The 20,029-nt window shown below is 36.4% G+C and overlaps 1 protein-coding gene across 4 annotated transcripts in view; it reads right to left on the bottom strand.

Moving 5' to 3' along the window:
• METTL25 (methyltransferase like 25) overlaps positions 1-20,029 on the bottom strand; it is an 88,269-nt gene that overhangs the window by 13,160 nt on the left and 55,080 nt on the right. Inside the window, exon 12 of one of the 4 annotated variants that reach the window (XM_048936531.1) lies at positions 32-19,077. The exons of the other annotated variants lie outside the window; for them this stretch is intronic. Coding sequence (XP_048792488.1) covers positions 18,979-19,077 — 99 coding nt within the window. The 3' untranslated portion in view covers positions 32-18,978. Of the gene's footprint in view, positions 1-31; positions 19,078-20,029 lie in introns of those variants that run through there. 4 annotated transcript variants of the gene reach the window in all.

Below are 20,029 nucleotides of genomic sequence, written 5' to 3'. Positions count from 1 at the left end.
TTACGCTTGTGGCTAAAGGGTTTGTAAACCTCCTTCTACAAAGGCCTGAACTTTTCACTAGAATGAAAAATAAAGAAATGTAGTTTGAAATATCATGTGGGCATGTCCCATAGCAACAGCTATTACTGCTTTTAAGTATTTAAGTTACAAGAGTTTATCTTTTTGTACGTACACATGAATGATCTTCTCTTAACCATCTGTGGGCAATCCAAAGATTTTTGCATTTTGTCTCATTGTATTTTAGCCTGGGCCTTCTAGCAGTTTTCTGACTCATTATTCAGATGTGCCTCTTGCATAATCACCTCAAGCTATCATATGTCTAATCTCTCCTTTGGTAAAAGTTGGAATCCAGTGTTTGGCCACTGGATGGTTCTGCACAGCCACATGCTCAGGCTGTGGATCAGAGAAGCTAAGCAATGCACATCTTCACCTCACCTCCCCCAAAACACTGGAAGTTACAGAGGTTGATTATGGCTGCCGCCTAGCAAGGATCTGTTTGTGTGCTTTGCCATGTTCATCCCATGTTCCTTGAACTCTATTTAATTTTGGAGAGATTTTACCAATAGCTTTGGGAATGCCTGAAATGACAAAAACAAAACAAAACAAAACAAAAACTTCTGGTCATGCTCAGATTTTTATTTCTGCAGGCTAAGGTGCCTTCCATGAATCCTTCCAGAAGAACTTTGCTGTGAATTGCAGGCACTTCTGTCAGGACTGGCATGTATTCCTCTGAGAATTTTTTATCTTCTGAAAAGAATCTTTTCTCAATATTTTCTCTCCCAATATTGTTTTTCTCCCAAGAGTGCATCTTCTCAAGGTGGTCATATAAAAAATGAAAACTTCTGAAAATTCTTTTCAGAAACTGTAAAATTTCCAAATTATTTTTACCCACATTTTTTGTTGTCTTCCTGCCCTAATGGGAAAAAATAACTTCTTTAAAACCCTGAATCTAGCCTTCTACTGACTATGACATTTCTTTCAGTGATAAGATCATTGTTTCTGGCAGCACATGAGCTTGTGCACCTATATCCAATGTAAAATGTTTCATTTGCTTTTGGACTGATGGTTAATTTTCTGTTTCTTCATTCACTCTTCAGATTCTCCTGGCATTGGTAAACTCTTAGAAAGTCATGCAGTTACTTTCAGTTTCTGTATTTTCTTCTGAAAGCCAGGCCATTGTGTTGCTTATTGCAATGCATGGAACTGTTTCACGTATTCTAATAATTGTCTCCACGTGCTTTCTTTCTCATATATTGCAATAATTCATCTTCCTTTAAATCTTCTGTGTCAAAATAGCCTTCACTCCCACATGAAACTCAAACTGGACTAGTTGATAGCTTTGCATGATCTATCAAAGTAAATATGTAAGTAAAATTTAAGACTTAAGACTGAACCTCTTATTCATTACTGTCTTTTGATTCACACGTAAATGATGATTTGATATTTAGAAATAGCCTCCAAGATTTCAGGTGCTTCATTTTTTTTTAAGCCAGAAAGTTTTCTGTGATTAAGAACATCCCTCTCTTATTTCACACAATGTGGAGTAACACAGAACAATTTCAGATCTAGCCTCTGCCAGGTGTTTTTGAAGACAGTCAAGTTCAGCTCAAAGAACTCTACATCCCGCTAGAATTTTAAAGCTGGTAGTCCTTTTTAGTTGTTCTATTTATCATTCAATATTTTTTCCTTTGTTTTCTTCATCCTGCATCAGTCAGGAAACATGAGAATAAAACCACTTGACAAATACCTGGTTTAGGCTGTAATACCTCAGCCATTAACACTTGATTGATGCATTCCCAGATCACCCAGTAATATGCTTTTGATCCAGATCAGGTGTGTTAATGCAGCCACTGTTTTGTGAAATTAACAAAAGCCCACAATATGGTGTTAATGCTGTCTTCACTCTGCAGGATTTTTGATCTCACACTATAAGCTCTAAACCTGACTTTAATGTGTAGTCAGATCATGACCTCAGCGCCTGAGCTGTAAGCTAACAGCACTGCATAATGTGATCCTCAGCAGAACACAATGCATTCCTTGTGCTTTCTCAAGAGTATCTGAAATGTGTAACTCCCAGCAATAATTTAGGTGAGTCACACAGAGGAACCATGGCCGAAGATGAAAGTATGTATTAGTGAATTTTTGTGCATATAAAATGATATAATACCTCTTGCTAAATGTTTTCTTTTTAAATTTTTTTCTACTATGCTTCTTACTATTTTGTCATATTTTTTTCTGCTGATATTTTTCGGAGTCTAGCATTGAATCATCACAAGAAATGTGGTGTCTAAAAGCCAATTTAAATATGTATTTATTGAATGTCAGTATATATTTACACTGACTTTTGAAGCCAAATAATTAAAATACTCTTTAAATATTACTAGTTTACTTTTTCCTTTGAGATATGCCTTAAGCTTACATTATAGTTTTAGTCTATGAAGTCACTGGTCTAGTTATGGGAGAAGATTGAAGACTAACCAAAAACCACGTTTTACTTCAGAAATGTTGTCATGAAAAGATGAGCATAATCGTTCTCAAAGTGAGCAAGTCAGGAAGATTTGTAACCTGACATTCCAGAGTTCACTGTTTCCAACATCAGCAGCCGATTCCAATGCCTGACCATCCTCCTGATAAGAACCTTTACCTAATACCCAACCTGACCCTCTTCTGATGCAGCTTGATGCTAATCACTTGAGTCCACTGGCTCATTACCATAGGTGAAAGGTGGAAAGGTAAAGCAAGCAGTAATCCAACATTAACACTCATCTTCCAACCAACTTTGTATTCATTACTCTATTCATTAAAAGACTGCATGTTGTGAGCTACTGAGGACAGGTCTGGAAGGCAATTGTACAAGATATGGGGTGGGAGGTGAGGAATTCTATGTCTACAAAGCCAGATTGTATAGAGAGATAGTGGAGGCTTGAGGGATAGGATGGAAAAAAGTGATTATCTATGTTGATCAATGATCTATTGCACATACCTTTATAAAAAACATTCTTTCTCTTCTTCCCATTACATTGTCCTACATCTCTCCCTTTCTTAATTTCAAAGAGGAGTTCTGCAGAATTTTTCTGAACCAAGAAGCTATTCTATTTGGATTTGGAAGAGAGAATTTATGGATTTTGAACAGGAAACTTTCTGTTGTGAACTAAACCCATGTGCAAATACTAAAATTTATATTCTGTAGGGAGCTAAATGGATTTCCAAAGTCTGCAAGCTTAAAAGTCTGGAATATTGCCAGAAACCTGGCAAGGTGATGTGGTCATCATTCTGCTAGAGAGGAAAGATTTGTGGAGTTTGCAATTACTGCGGTATAACATTGCCTAAGTTTTTTTGAAGGGAAAACAATCCATAATGAACTTGTACAATAAGCCTCTGTCAAGCACTTCCATTTTTGGGAAGCTGCAGTGTAGACAGTGCTTTGAAGTGGGGCAAACTACAAGGTTAACAGAGGGCTCCCTGGAACCTGAGACCATAGTTAAACACTTTCCACTGGACCAAGAGCAACCTCTAGTTCCACATTTTTAATTCATAATTTTCTTTTCCAGAAATACTCTTAAAGTCCAGGTAGGACTTCAAAAATATATAATAGTGCCACACATAGTCAGGCATACACAGGGACAAACATGAAATCTGAAGGAAGGGAAACTTAGAAGATGGAATTTAAGCTTTTCTTCTTGGCAGATGTAAGGATTTTGCTTTTCTTTTAGGATATAACTGTAACATTCCTTAGCTAATGTGGGATGATGACTTTAAAAGTTGATGCCTTGAAGGCTTGTTACTCTGACATTAAACATTTGTTTTATATGGTGAAAGAGATATTGTGCCAAAGAGCTGATTTTCTACTTTTTTTCCCCTTATACTACAATAAAAGGAACATTTAAGGAACATTTGTATTAAAAAAAAAAAACACAAATAAACAAACAAAAGAACACTAATTTAACTTCCTGGGAAAAGTGTATGAGAACTAGGTTGTTGATGCTTTTTTGTAATAGAAAAATTGTGCTGGTGTTCTTGTAAGTGTAAATGCTTTATAAAAGAAGCTAAGGTTGGGCAAATTCTACGTGTTTTCATGGAATAAAGGAAGATTGTTTGCAGATCACAGAGAACCATGTCCTCATCAATTCATGTGATCCTGTTGCACAGGCTGTACCGGAAATCCTGGGCTGGTAGGAATACAGAACTGGTATTGTATTGTTTTATAAATGCCAATTACTTGGTTGATACCTCTACTAACAAAGGAAGACCTTTGTTAGTAAAAACTCATGACCTATGAAATGTCAATAAATTAATGAAAAAGTGCATGCACGCTACATGGAACAAACTTTTTTCAGATGTTTTTCAAAAAAATCTTTCAGCACGGTTACCTACCTGCAGGAAGAACCTGACCTGAGGAAACCACAGAGTTCAGAAAACTCTGAAGATACATTAAAATAAACAAATTGCATTTTTGTTCTCATCATAAAAAAAATACCAGTTTCTAAACTGATTTTTTAAGAGATTTTCTTCTCTCAGTATCTCAAGTCCTAGCAGCCTCTCTTAAGGTGTTTCACATTGTTAGTGCAGAAGAGCAATGTGAAAGCACTCTCTAGTGCCCAATACATACAATGAAGCGTGCTTAGTTGTTAGAAGCCTTGGATCGTCACAAGAGTTATTAGGAACAGCAGACAGAAAATACACTCTAAGAAATCCAAACAATAATTTTTAACATAATTCCTTGCCTGATCATTCCAGTATTAAAACAGGCTTGGATAAAGGGGGTGAAAATGGGAACAAAAGGCTCCTGGGGTTACTATACAATGACTTTTAGGTTCATATTAGTGATTGAAATAATGTATTGAAATTGATATTGCTTGCATGGCAGTATTACCTCATCTCATATTCAGTAGAGAGCAGTGGGAATATTTACTAACACAAAACAAAAAGACAAGGTGACCTTCTTTTCCAGAATTGAAAAATTAATATAAATGAAAACAGAGAAACATGGGAAAATTCAATGGAAGCATTACTATGACTTTGCCTAAATTGCAACTTTCATCAAATTCTGACATATTCATAAAAACTGTGAAATATATATCTAGGCAAAGAAGAATCAGTGATTCATCATTCTGTGCTGTTCAGAACACCACGCTGCAAGGTATGCATTTATACACCGTGACAGTACAAGCATGATAATTTTTATAAATTGAATAGTTATGTTCAAGCAAACAAGTCAGACACGTTGCCTCATATCTTTAACGCCCACTGAGTTGGCTTAGAGTTTTCCCATTAGAGATAATTATTTATAAAGCTTCGTGTGTGTTGAGCATAGAATGTGTAAAAATAGATACACTAACTAGAAGCAATTCTCCTTTCTATTCTGTTCAATTATTTTGGTTTATTTTTGCAGTGTTCCAAATGGTCACCATCTTTTTTTCATTAATTAATTAAATTGGTCTTGCTTTTGTTTTCCGTTCTAGCTAAACAAAGTACAAAAAGTTTCCATTGTTGCTGTTTCCAAAACATCCTGTGGTAAGTCAGATTCTCTGTGTATTTGGCTGGTTTTTTGTTCTTTCTTTGAATTCACAGTCTGCATATCATGCAATGTTCTCTCTGGCATCAAATGTCTGGACTTCCTGGTCTCTCTTATTGGTTCATGGCATGCTAATTTGATCATGATATGAACATAAATAATACATCTGTGTATTACACATACCAAATTTATCTTGCCGAAAGTCTGGTATGAATATACTTCAGAAATGTTTACTTAAACTATTGATTTTATTTAAAAAAATATTTCCTTGGCTTTGTTTGTGCCTATGTTATGTTTGCGATCCATAAATACTACAGTAAACGTTCTTCATTAAATGAGTAGTTACAAGAAGCTAATTTTGATCAGATGGTCTGATAGTCACAAGAACTACACTTCATAATTTATATTCCATCTTCAGCCCCCCTGTCAATTACTATTCTTGCTGTTCTAGCTCATGATCTTTAAAGATATTCCTCACTTCTTATTACAGTGTAATGCCTCATGACCTAAACAGGACGAGAGCAGTGAAGCTAAGCAGATGACCCAACGTCTGCAGAAACAGACTTTGCTTTGCTACAGAAACTATCCAGTCAGAAAATAAAGCAGTGGAAAATGTAAATATTCCATACCATTTGTGAACCATCTGCAGGCCAGCAATTATTCCCTACAGAAATTAATGCATATTCCAAGACAATAAATATGAGAGATAAATATGATCTGCTAGTGCAGTTCACAACAGGGGGAATTCAGCAGTGAGCAATGAGCCAAAATCAGGTTAAGCATCTTGCAGACTAACTTTAAGCTCTTCAGAAAAGGTTTAAATTAGGCTGAAGCAGTACATGTATTTTCCACTTTGGAGTGGAATTCACATAAACCAGAAAGAGTTTCACATAAAAATTCACATAAAAATAAGGAGTTAAATTAACTAATTAATCTGTCACAATGGTTTTCTGTTTGTTTATTTAACACATACACACTCCTTTTGCAAAGTAAGATGAAATTCAATCCAGAAAATAGGAATGCTTTGTAGTATACTTCTGATACATTTCAGCGTCGCAAGCTTGTTTTCTTATGGGAAGTAATTTATTACCTGTGTTCATTTAAGGGCATCTTCTTAGCAACAAATAGCAAAGGGATGAGACCTGGCCTTTTAAGACCATAATCAAATAAAAAATCTCTCAGGAACTGAATGCAAACACTTTAAAAATCATTTTCAACAGCAGATTCATTGATTAGATAAAAAAAAAGAAAAAGAAATATATCAATAGGACTGCAGCTAACTTTCACAACATTAGGAATTTCACATTTTCATTTGTAAGCTCTTATGTAAAACTGCTGTCTAAAATAATTGTCCTCAGTTTTTGAGAGTGGATCATGAGAATTTTTTTGTTGTTGTTGTTTTTGAAGGCCATGCAAACTGAAGAAAGTGATTGCATGTATTATGGCATTGGAACTGTTTGGAATAACTGTTCTGAACATCTACAAAACAATTGTAGGATTTGTTTTCTATAGGAAAGGTTTTTTAGATTACTGGAAAATATGTATTGCATACTTTTACATCAATTGGAAAAGGGCACTTCTGTCTAGCCATACATTATCACATAACTGGAAGGAAAAATAAATAAAGAAAGAACAGGTGAAAAGTCTCAGGAATTAAATATTAAAGATACAAATTAGATTTCTAATATAATAGGATAGCTTCCCTGAGATGTTTCAAGAATGAAGGTCAGTTTTGGAAAAGCACTTTAAAGAACGTGTCGTCTCAAAGAGGACTGTGTCAGAATGCAAATGTAGTGATAATATAGATAGTGTACATCAAAGGTGCTTTTCTGCCAAGAAGGAGGGAGGGTGTTTGATTTATCACACATAACACAGATTTTCTGAACACAGTTTGGGGTTATTTATTTATTTTCCAGATCTATTCAGTAATGTCCTCTGGACAACCTGGGAACAACAATATGTACCACAATGTTCAATGACAAGTCTGTGAATCCGGCCTCTCAACTTGCATGCTAGTTCAATAATAAAGACACCCATATTCCCTGCTGTATTGCGAAGCACAGTGTCACCTCTGTGAGAAGACAGCAAGTTCTGTAACAATTTTCTAGGGAAATAAAAATACAATTGGAGAAAATGAAAAATCTTCCATTATCTACAGTGAAAACATATCAGATTTTAGACAGTATTTTAATTTAGTTCTTAGAATAGGTCCGTACTTCATGTACTTCAGTTTTGATAATACACGATTAAACTATAATACTGCGACTTTCCAAATCACTTCCTCTCACAAAACGTCATTGTACTTTGCATATTGAGCTCTGTCTGCCACTGCCAACATAAAGTAGTGCTCATATCCTTCCCCAGGCCACTTGAAAATAGAAAGCAGAAGAAATATGAAGAAAATAAGAAAACTAGTTCTAATAAAGAAATGATGATCTCCAAAGAAAAAACTGAGGTAAAGATTTTTAGACTCATACTTTCCAGTGGATACACCAAAGCACATGTACTCAGTTTGAAACTCAACCACTTGTTCCAAGAACAGAACTTAAATTTTCTGATATAGTTTTAGGGATGGGTGTAGTTTTAGCTTTAATGATGGAAAAGAGATCTGATACTAAGACCTAGAAAATTTTGTATTTGAATAAGAAAAGATTTGATAGAGATCACCACATACTGTGATTACAATTTATTTGTGATTCTGGCTGTGATGTTTAACTATACTGTTGCCAACTGGACAACATTACCTGAGTGGAAAAATAGAAAGTGAGCATGTAAGTTGCTCAACTTTAGGGATCGTAAAAAACAGGGCCAAAACTTTTCTGTATTTGAGATTCACAAGATACAAACCAACCTCAACACAAGTTGAGGAGAACAGCTTGGAGAAGTTCAGCATGGCAGATGGGAGCAGTTCCCAAATGACTGACCACTGCACTGGAATGGAAACTCACTGGGATGAATAGACATGTCAGGCACAAATCAGACTGACTTCCATCAGTCAGTCTGGTGGCAGCGTGTCCCAGACACCGAGACAGCTCCATAGGAGCCATGCTCACAGAGTTTGAAGAGCAACCAGTGGTAGTAGTACTAAAGCTTTTCCTTATTCCAGCTATGCTGGAAAACAGAGAATTACTCTGAGTTATCAACACACAAATGGCCTTATGTGCTCTTTGACACCCAGTCTTATATAGGGTAAGGTAGATCAGACATTCCTTACTTGAGCTGGAGAATCAGAACTTAAAGTTGGTTTCAAATCTTAGCTGACCACAAAGCAATGAATAAAACTGACATTTTCCTGTGACAATCTGGTAAAGAAACATGCCTACTGTGAACCACAATCTCTTTTTGCATGTGTTCAGATATGCTTTGGCAGCTGTTTTAAGGGAGAAACACTACATAGCAAAACACAATACTTTGATTTCATTCAATAAAACTGTAGAATGTTAATGTGTAAAAAAAATGCATGTTCCTAGATTTGCCTTTTTGGAAACTTAGGTACAGTTTGCCAAGGAAAAATAAATTAGCAACATAAGAAACTGCAACATTTCAATAATACATGAATGAGTAACTGTGGTACATTTTATTCTTAATTAACTTACATTGTCTTAAAGCTAAATGTTAAATCACAATAACAAGGAAAATTCTTGAAAATTTTTCCCACTGACATCTTGAAATATTATTTTCATTATTCACTGAGAACCTATGTCCAGGTACGTAATTTTCAAGTCCTGATGGAAAATATTTTCAATGAAATCACATTCTAAAAATATTTTCAATGAAAATATTTTCCATTCTATTGTGAGCAATACATCTCACATGGAATTGTAAAAATCAATCAAAAATTATGTATCTCAATCTACAGTAATAGGTTCTGTCTTGAATTAACGGGTGGTACACAAGGGATTATTAATTAACATTACTTTCTTTACCATGTAGCTCATGAATAAGGAATGCACTGCCTGCAAAGTGCTGATAGAGGTACTAAATGAGGAAATACACCATTTATATAAATGCAGTTCTTTGTATTACACACTCCTGTTTTTGCACAAACGAAAGGAAATCCAAGTTTACAACAAAAACTTGCTCTTGAGATATTCTGCTAAATTACTGTAGCAAATGTTGGTTTTTGAAAAATTAGGGTTAAACCTTACTCTCCTTATTGATAAAGGCAGTTATAATAGAGGGAATGGGAATTTCAGCACTGGCGTCAGTAATTGTATAGGCTCACACTTGCATTTCTCTTGAGTTGATCTTAGGAACAAGGAGTGTCATTTAACTCCTTATTGCTGTAATCAGTTCTCTTGTTGTTAACAGACCAGTGCATGGAGAAAAGAAAATCCTGAGGGTTTTAAAGTAAAAATAGATATTACTAGTAATAAAAGATACACAAAAAGCTGTTTGAATTTTCTCTTGCTATACACCAGGAAGATTTCAATGATGATCCAGATTTCAGTGTGAAAAACAAATTAACACGTTTTTTTAAATGTTTGCTGGCCATAAAATTTTTACTCATAATCAAGAATCCATCTAGAGATAATCTGAATGGTATCCATTCATTACATGACTCAGTGCTGCTCTCCATATTCTCAAATTAAAGCTAAAATTTCCAGTGAAGTAAGCTTTTACATTTTTGTTTCTATTTAATTCTTTTTTTTTTTAATCATAAGCAACATAGCATTAATTTTGGTGTAATCATTCTTATCTCTTTTGCTGACTATTAATGCATGTGCCAATAAATAATCATTCAAGATCTTGTTGCTGTCCGCTGAGTATTTTGAGAACTGTGTTCTTTGGATTGATAACCATGCCACAGAGTACAAAAAGGTTAGCAACTGGCGCATTTATCCAAGTAACGTGCAGTTCATTCTACACTTTATAACATCCAAGTGTCTTTTTGATGACTTCAGCCTTTCTAAGACTAACAAGTGTATTTAGGATTTACAGTTGAGAAACAGCATGGCTGCTTCTGCTGCCAGTCTTTATTCATGACTCTAATAATAGAAAGCGTAATAAACAATGTAGATTTATAACTGTACGTTGTAGTTATTGTAACTGAAGGTTCATGTAATCAGGAGAGGTGATCACTATTTTTTCTAATTTAGAATTTTCTCACTCGATGCCAGGCACTATCAAGTTATTCAGTAAGCAGACAACTTTGCTATTTTCATCAGTGCTTTGTGAAAGAGTTGACAGCTTGCGTGTTAAGGCAATCTGAGCTTCAGTCTAACAATCTGATTTGTTGGCTGAGTAGATTTACTGCATCTCGATTTTCTTGATAAACTCCATGTGAAACACAATGAAAGCTGCCTCGACAACATCTTTATCTACATGAAAAAATCTGCATTGGTCTGTGCAAAGAGGAGTCTCACATAAAACTGATTAAAAAAGCATTATGTAGGAAATAGCTTGATTTTATGGAATGAACAGTATCATGTTGTTGCCCTGAAAGGATTTTTTACTTTTGAAGTTCCTAGATTAGGTAAGTTTCAACAACCCGCTGTTAATTACTGAAAACTCATTATTTCTTGTATTTCCATTGAATCAGACAATTACATTTCTTCCTACAATTTGTAAAGAATCATTATATATTTTACAGTAGCTGCAAATCTCAGATATTTTGTCCATATTGTCTTGCCCGTGTGTCTTGTGTTCACAAGTTTAGCAAATTCTGGCCAACTACATGCCTTATGATGTAATCTGTGCACATGCTGTTCTTTCCCACCCAACAAACTAATGCAGTACAATTTCAATTGCTTCTAAATTTAATCAGTAATCCAGAAACCATTTTCTGATTTCCTCTGAATCCACAATTATTTTTAGTCATCTACTGCTTTGATGAGTGACAAAACTGTATTGTGAAAAAGGCCCATCTATAGATATAAACCACAAGACAAAAATTTTGTACAAATATTGATAGTCAGTATTGACTGAAGTAGCAGTAACAGGCCAAACTGACTGAAGAAGCCTGTGAAATTGATGTAAATAATATTTATACATCTGAAAAACCTTTTGATGTTAGATACCTATTCTATGTGTATGTTGCCTTTTAACACACACAAGATTAGAGTGTCATTGTGAACAGCGTCACTAGGATGGTGAGACAATTGTCTGTTTATTCCTCTACAGTTTGATACAAATACTGCAGACAGCCTTGGGGAGGATATAGGTGAAGACTGGGAAGGTTCGTGTACAATGTTTTAACAGTTGATGGCAAATCTTCATTATGTCAGTGTGTCTTGCAGGTTTCAGCATAATGAGGCTGTACACTGGAATTTCTGTGTAGAAGATGCCTCAGAGCTCTTGAATCTAAAATGACTCCTGAAGAGATGACATTGTGCATAGTATTTTTTAATATTCTATGGCTCTTAGTTTGTCTGATAATTACTAATCTGCATGATCTTCAGGAATTAATTTCAAGTCTTTAATGGAGAAAAGAACAAGATGCCTCACAGTGCAACTGTGCAACTTCCTTGAAGCATCCTGAAGGATTTTACTCTTTTTCTTAAGGTACTCTGAAATATAACATTAACAATGATAACAACCACACAGAAGCAAATTCAAAGAACCTAACTAAGGCTTACTCAGCAGCTGCTTGGAAATACGAAGTTTAGAGCCACCAGACTGAGTTGGTTGTTTCAGATGAACATAGTGAAAGACCAGCAGGTGGATCCCAAAGAATTAGGCCACATTCCCATTTGGCAGCAAGCACGGGAACCTTGAAAACTGCAAAATTTGAGCAGATCTCAAAAATGAAGGAAGTTAAAATCACAGTTCTAAGTGCTAGGTGGCCAACTAACTTGTCTGAACAACTTCATTTCTGTCCCAATTTGATTACAGACACTCAAAATTTGTCATGGCTCATTGTCTAGCATGGAGTAGACCTCTTCTAGAGCATCAGGATATAAATCAATTCTAAGGAGGACATATTATCAGTAAAAATGAACAGGCATGTGAGAAAAAGGATTTAAAATGCTGACAAAGACTGAACATTCAGATGCTTCCTAGTGAAAAAAGATGTTTGAAGCCCCATTCTCAGTTGCTATTTCACACCTAAGTGGGGAAGACCGTCATTGATCACTGGCAATACAATGACACAGTTATGAAAGGTTTTTAGGAAGCATTTCTGTTCCAGTAAGTAATGACAGGTAAGAATATTCCAGTCACCAAAAGGACAGATAGCTGTCACCAAGCCAGATGTCTTTAACATGCTTATCGTGCGAAGAATTTAAGTCATCATAGGACACAGAGATTTTGAGTCTCAAGATTTTAACTCTATCATGAAATAGCAAAAGCATTATTACACCTAAAGAATAATTATGCTGTTGTTTTAATGGTAAATTAATGAATACTATAAATGGAGAACATTCATAATAATAATAATAATAAATCAGAAAAAGACTTGAAACTGAAGTCCAGAAACTAGATCAGTGCAGGATGTTTTGTGAGGTGATGTTCAAATGCATGATTCGAGACTTCAGGATTAAAGTTTATTGGCAAAGAAAGCAGGCTTAGAGATCTTAGGACTACAACCTACCCTTGGATATTAAGGCTGCACACACACCCTGCGTATCCTCTTGTCTCTCCAAGCTTTCAGCCCTAGGAACTATAAATAAATCACACCAATTTTGCTGCAGAATGCACAGACGTGCCACAAACAGAATTGGGCAAACACCTCAGGGAAAGCAGGTATATCCACAATTCCTCAGAGAGTATCCTCAAGATGCATAGCTCACTTTCATAGTGAAAGAAAATAGAAATTCCTTTCTATCAAAAGACTTCATTATATTTAAGATACTGTTTACATTATGGGAGAACTGCTGGCAATAACCACAAAGAAAATTCATTTTATTCAATTTGATTACTTTTGGGGATTTTTCCATTAAGTAAACAACACCTCATGCATCTCAAGCTTTGAAACAGCTTTGAAAGCAGACAGCAGCTGATTTGGTTGAATGCAAACTCTTTATATAAACCTCTTGATAGTTATTATTCTAAGAAGCACATTGCTTCTGTCATTGCCTGTATAGACTACAAAGTGTGAAAAGTACTGAAAAAGCCTGAAAAGTTGCTGTGGGGGCATGAAATTTTTTTTTCAGACCTTTCTGAAACAGTGGAAAAGTGTTTAGGCTAGAGACGTGCTTGTAATTCTAAACTATTCCAAATGTCCTCTTAAAATAGTTATAAGAATTTAACTTTGAATTCAGATAGCTTTATGCACATAAAAGCATCACACAAAATTAGCAATAGCCTATATACCCTATGTAATATGGAGCGTGTTCAAATTAAACCAGGCAGAGCTTGCTGATTATTTTTCTTGCAAATACAGGGTACTCTTAAAAATTTGCATTCAGTCAATAACTGTGATAACTTTGTTTGGACACCATATATGCCCGGTTTTTGGAATGTGGTCTGAAAAAGCAGGAAAAACAATTTATAACACAATAAAGGCAATTAGAACCCAAGCAAATTTTTCCAACAGCACACAAGGTTGGGATGGCAAATCTCTATACTAATAATTAGACATCATAATTAGCAAAGCCAATATAATAAGCTTATTTTTTTATATTTTTGTTCATCTTTTTTTAGACATTATTTACCTTAAGTTCCTTCTTTATATTGGATACTATTCATATTTCCTTCCAGATGTTAGAGGTTAAGAAAAAATTTTTATTTCTTTTGATTTCTCTCCTGGGTAAAGAATCTACCAGCTTGTTATTTTCCTCAGTACTCTCTATATACCAAAGAATCTCATATGTGGAAGGCCTCATTTTCTCTTTTTAGTTGTACTCCAGAGATGCTGTGAGCACCTGCAGCTGAAGTTGATTTCCTTGAGTATTGCAACTGTTCAGCACTCTAAGGATTGAACCTGCTAGAGCTAAATAAATGTGAGAAGCTTGTACTGGATCACAGAATCACAAAATTGTAGGCATTGAAAGTGACCTCTGGAAATCAGCTAGTCCAAGCAGGTTCCCTATAGAAAGTTACACAGGAAAGCATTTTTTGAATATCTTGAGAGAAGGAGACTCCACCACCACTCTGTGCGGCCCGTTCCGCTAATCTGTCACCCTCAAAGAAAAGTTCTTTTTCTTCATGTTCGGATATAAATGCTGTTTTCTAGTTTGTGCCCACTGCCCCTTGTCCTGTCACCATCGCAAAGAGCCTGGCCTCATCCACTTGACTCCTATCCTTTAGATTTTTATAAGCATTAATAAGATCCCCCTTCAGTCTTCTCTTATCCAGGCTGAACAGTCCCAGGTCTCTCAGCCTTTCCTCAGAAGGGAGATGCTCCAGGCCCCTCATCATTTTTGTGGCCCTATGTTGGACTCTCTCCAGAAGTTCCTTGCCTTTCTTGAACTGAGGAGCCCAAAACTTGACACAGTACTCCGCATGTGGCCTCACTGGGCAGAGAAGAGAAGGATATCCTCCCTCTACCTGCTAGCCACTCTCTTTTTAATTCACTCCAGGATATCATTGGCCTTCCTGGCCAAAAGAGTACACCTCTGGCTCACAGTCAACCTGTTGTCCACCAAGACACGCAGCTCCTTCTCTGTAGAGCTCCCTTCTAGTACATCAGCCCATAACCCATAGGTGTCCAACCTTTTGGCTTGCCTGGGCTGCACTGAGTGAAGAAGAATTTTATGGGGTAGCATATACATAGGCTGCTTTGAAAGTAATGCCTCCTATTTATTCCCATGGAAACTACAAAAGATATAGTGAGCACTGTAACACTGTTTGATAGAGAAAATTCTCAGCTACAAAACACTATTTTTTAACATATTCACCACCATTAGCTCATTTTCATCAGTGATGGACAGGAGCCTGCATGCCATGCTCATAAAAACTTGCACCAGCAGAGGTGACCCACTGTCACTGCTGCCACTGCTGAAAGGCATTACCCACTGCCTCACTGTGCTCACCTCTACTGATGGGTCTTCATAAACATTCAGCAAGTGCCAGTGAATGTCTGTGGGTGCCATTTTTTCCACATGGAGGAATTCAAGAACACACCTCTGCCTCATCAGCAGTTCCATGTCAGACACCATTCTACCCCTCTGCTGCCATCTGTCACACGATAACAAAATGTAACGGAATATTGGTGGGAAGGCTCAACCTCTACTGCCATACCACCAACATCTGCCTCTGACACTATGGGCCAACATCATAAAATAAGAGAATTACTTTCAAATCAACCCTCATAAAAAATATAATATAGTCAATGTATATAAGTAAATAAAGATTTTTTTTTGATATTTTTTATTAAAACATAAATAGAGAGAGCAAAAGAAAAATAATCATTGAACAGGTGGGATCTTTGACTTTGTGACACTAATGCATCAGTGTGGTTCAATGGAAGTGATTGCCATTCTCAGTGAGTTCTCAACATGTTAAACAGAGCTTTTTGATGAAATTTTTCTCTTTCTGTGATTATTCCTTGAAAACAGCTGTTCACAAATGCAGGTATTGCCAAAAAGTGGTGACATGAGTAAGGTGTGATTATGAAGCGAAGGATATTTCTCTCTGCTAAAACAGGCTCATAAGAGTCCAGTACAGAGACATCATCAATATTTTTAGTTGAATATCTGATTGCAACTCTATACATTCCATTTGAAAATTTGCAAATCATTTATTTATGTCAATTGAAAATGGAGTCACAAATATTAAAAAAAATGGTAAGTTTTTGGCAATGTTGAAACCTATTGTCAAGTTCTTGTATCAAAAGGCACAGCTGCACATTTTTTGCTGTTCACACACTGTGTTTAGCCAGCGCATCAAAATGCATAGATATATTTGTCAGAACTTGAGTTAGCACTGCACTATGCCCCACGTCCTGCTTTCAGCTCAGCCAGAGTTAATAACACACCCAAATTTGGTTGTTGCTGCGTGACGGTTGCCCGCCTGGGGCTGGGCCAAGCTGCTTCATGCAGAAGAACCATTGTCATTATGCCACAGGGCAGGGAGGGAGCGGGACACATTGTGAGTTGCACTGGGCTGTATGTGGCCCGCAGGCTGTGAGTTGGACATGCCTGTCCTCACCTGTGCTGATGCATGCTGTTATTCTTCCCCAGGTGCAGGACTCTACAACTGCCCTTGTTGAATCTCATCAGGTTGTTCTCCACCCACCTCTCCAACCTGACCAGGTCTCACCGAATGGCAGCACAGCCTGTCAGTGTGTCAGCTAGTCCTCCCAGCTTTGCCTAAACAGCAAACCTGCTGAAGGTGCATTCTATCCTTTATTCAGGTCATTGATGAAAATGTTGAACAAGATCTTAACTGGTACCGAACCCTGGGGAATGCCGCTAGCTACAGGTCTCTGACTGTAATCCAAGCTGCTGATCACAACCATCAGCGCTTTACCAGTCAACCAATTCTCAATCCATCTCACTGACCACTTCTCTATCCCACACTTCCTAAGCTTATCCATGAGCATGTTGTGGGATACAGCGTCAAAAGCCATGCTGAAGTCAAGGTACACAACATCCACTGCTCACCCCTCATCTACCCAGCCAGTCATGACATCATAGGTTACCATATTGTTCAAACATGATTTTCCTTTGATGAATCCATGCTGACTACTCCTGATAACCTTTTCTTCCACTTGCTTGGAGATGGCATCCAGAATAAGCTGCTCTATCACTTTCTCAGGGATGAAAGTGAGTCTGACTAGCCTGTTGCCCAGATTTTTCTTCTTGCCCTTTCTGAAGAGTGGAGTGACACTGGCTTTCCTCCAATTCTCAGAAACTTCTCCTATTCTCCGTGGCCTTTCAAAGATGATAGAGTGGTTTGGCAGTCACTTCTGCCAGTTACCTCAGCCCTCATGGGTGCATCCCATTGGGCCTCATGGATTTGTGGTAAAGTTTGCCTAGACGATCTCTGATCAGATACTACTTGACCAAGGGAAGTCTTCCTTTCTCTAGACTCAACTCTTGTATCCAGGGTCTGGAATTTCTGAGGGGCAGTTGTAGCAGTAAAGACTGAAGCAAAGAAGGTGTTCAGTAACAGCATCTTCTCAGTGTCCTCCATTACTACGACATTCAGCACCACATTCAGCAGATCCACTGAGCTAGTAAGGACTGAAAGTCCTAAAACAGATAGCAGTGAAATTACTTACACTACTAAAAACATTTATTTCTTCCAAGTGAAACCATGAAAAGAGATGTGACATGTTAGAAAAATACCCTACTTCCCTTTTCTTGAACGGCCATGCTCAAAAGCTCACATTATATTTTGCAGACTGAAACAGAATAAGATTTAACGTTCCCTAGATTGGAATCTCAGTTTGATTCCCAAATCTATTACTATATCACTATATAATTAATATAAAAATATTTTCTGTTACTCTCATTTGCTGCCCACCAAAGTTGCATTCTCTGGTTTTATTTTTTAATGTTGAATTCTATTATTTATTGGTCGGCCTTTTTTAATACTCCCTGTAATTAATTATTTTTTATATTCACTGGAAAGTTCTAATAAAAGCATTAGGAGTTAGAATAGAAACTTTTGTCTTTTTTTAATTGATAGTATATCTGCAGGCTTAAGGAGATGAGACTGAGATGAGCACATCAACAAATAAATTTCTCACTCATAAAGTCAGATGGCTAAGCAGAAACTAACTAGAAAGTTTCAACTAATTTAGGCACCAAAATTTTTATGCTTATACCTAACACATTTGGGCCAGATAATAGCTTACTCATAAAACCCAAGGATTAGAATGAACTGCAGCAGGGCAGCTGATTATTTAATATTGGAATACAATGGATTACATCACACTCAGTTGTTTCTTTCAGAGTCACTGGCAAGTAAGACATGTCAGGAACACGCCTGAAGGAAGAAGAGATTAATATAAAACCCCTGTTGTGGGTATTTAGTATTTAGTCTTAGAAGGTTCTAGACTCTTCAGGTTGCTCTACAGTAAGCTGCCTTAGTTCATTTGGAGAGCAGGAAAGTACAAAGACTTAGTTAGTCTACACACTTCTTGTCTATAACACAGATTAATTTTCTGTTTAAACTATGTGTGGTCTGAATCCAGAAAAGAAAAAAGCCAGGCTTGCCTAAGATTGTTGATGTCATCCATTGCAAAAATAGAAAATTTCTATGGAAGAATAATCTTGAAATTAAAAATACCAAGAGGAAGGACATTGATAGATAAGAATAGTGCCTTAAAAAGATGAAACATAAAAATTATTTTAAAATGTTGATCACATAATACAGGTCATAACTTTTATAAGAAAATCATATGTCCTGCATTACTTAATAACTGACATGAGGAAGCAGTGGTGATTATAAAAGAGGTACGGATCACAATTTATTTCTTACGATTCACAGAGGCATTGCATTTATTATTTTTGCATCTGAAAAGTAAATAGTTGCCAAATGTATCAGTATACTTGAGGAATCAATTAAAAAGAACAATGAGGAAACAGCAGTATCAGTTCAGCGCTTTCAACCCATCTGCAGTTTGCTTCCACTTAAAGACACGACTGTTTCTTCAGAGCAATAACTGCACAGCATCTGGGGGATTTCACAGGATCAAATAACTTCACAAGTCCTGACCAGGCAATGTTGTTCTGCAAAGCGATATATGATTGAAGTACATTCAAATGTCTTTGACTTAAAAGCTAAGATATGGTAATAGATCCGCATTACCCCCCTATCCTCTCCCCCCCCCCCCCCCCCCCCAAAATTCCTAATGCAAAATGAGAAGAACACTTGTCTAACAATAAAAATAGTGAAAGTTTGTTGTAAAATAAAGGAAATGCGAAGAAGGATATATCTTAAAGTCATTAAACTATTTCTGGAACCATGAAATGACAATTTACCGCCTCCTTCATCAATAAAGCTTTTTTTTTCCCAGTTGAACTACAGAAACTATATTAAGGATCAAGTCCTACTTGTTTTATGCAGCACATTCTACTACTGCAGCTAATTAACTGACTTTTCAAATGAATAAGGCCAGCTGGATCTGGTCTTCATGTTGCATATGGCTTTTATCATTTCTATTTTTTCTTCCTAAACACATTTTGTAAATCAACCAGTACAAGATTAAATCAATGGGTATATTACATTTAGGAAAGGTAAATTAGAACTAAATGCAGCAAGTCTGATCTCCTGTCTTGGAAATCATACAGATCTCTGTGTGATTTATAACTGGTTGGCATGTGGGAAAATACATCATTATTTAAATATTTCATATTGTCTCTCTGTAAAAATACCAGCTAGAACAAAAACATACATTTACTACAGCTCAGTTGTTCCAAGAGTTCTGTGGCAAAAAAGAAAGTAAATTTTTAGATATGATAAAAAGAAGCTGTTAAAATGAAAGGCTTAGAGTGGAAAAACAGCTATTCACATGAATGGGTTTAAACTGTATATTAAAATTTCATTTTCACCATGGACCAAAGCAGGAGCTGGAAGATGCTACCATGTCCTCCAATAAAATTGTTGCTTGTCCAAAAATACGTTTACCAGTGCAGAGAAAGAGTGATTGATGCTTCTGAATTTATCAAGTCAAGGTCAAAA

The sequence above is a fragment of the Lagopus muta genome, chromosome 1, assembly GCF_023343835.1.
Source record: "Lagopus muta isolate bLagMut1 chromosome 1, bLagMut1 primary, whole genome shotgun sequence".
In the NCBI taxonomy this organism is placed as follows: domain Eukaryota; kingdom Metazoa; phylum Chordata; class Aves; order Galliformes; family Phasianidae; genus Lagopus; species Lagopus muta.
The sequence above is the reverse complement of the archived record's forward strand: the minus strand, read 5'-3'. Positions and strand labels throughout refer to the sequence as shown.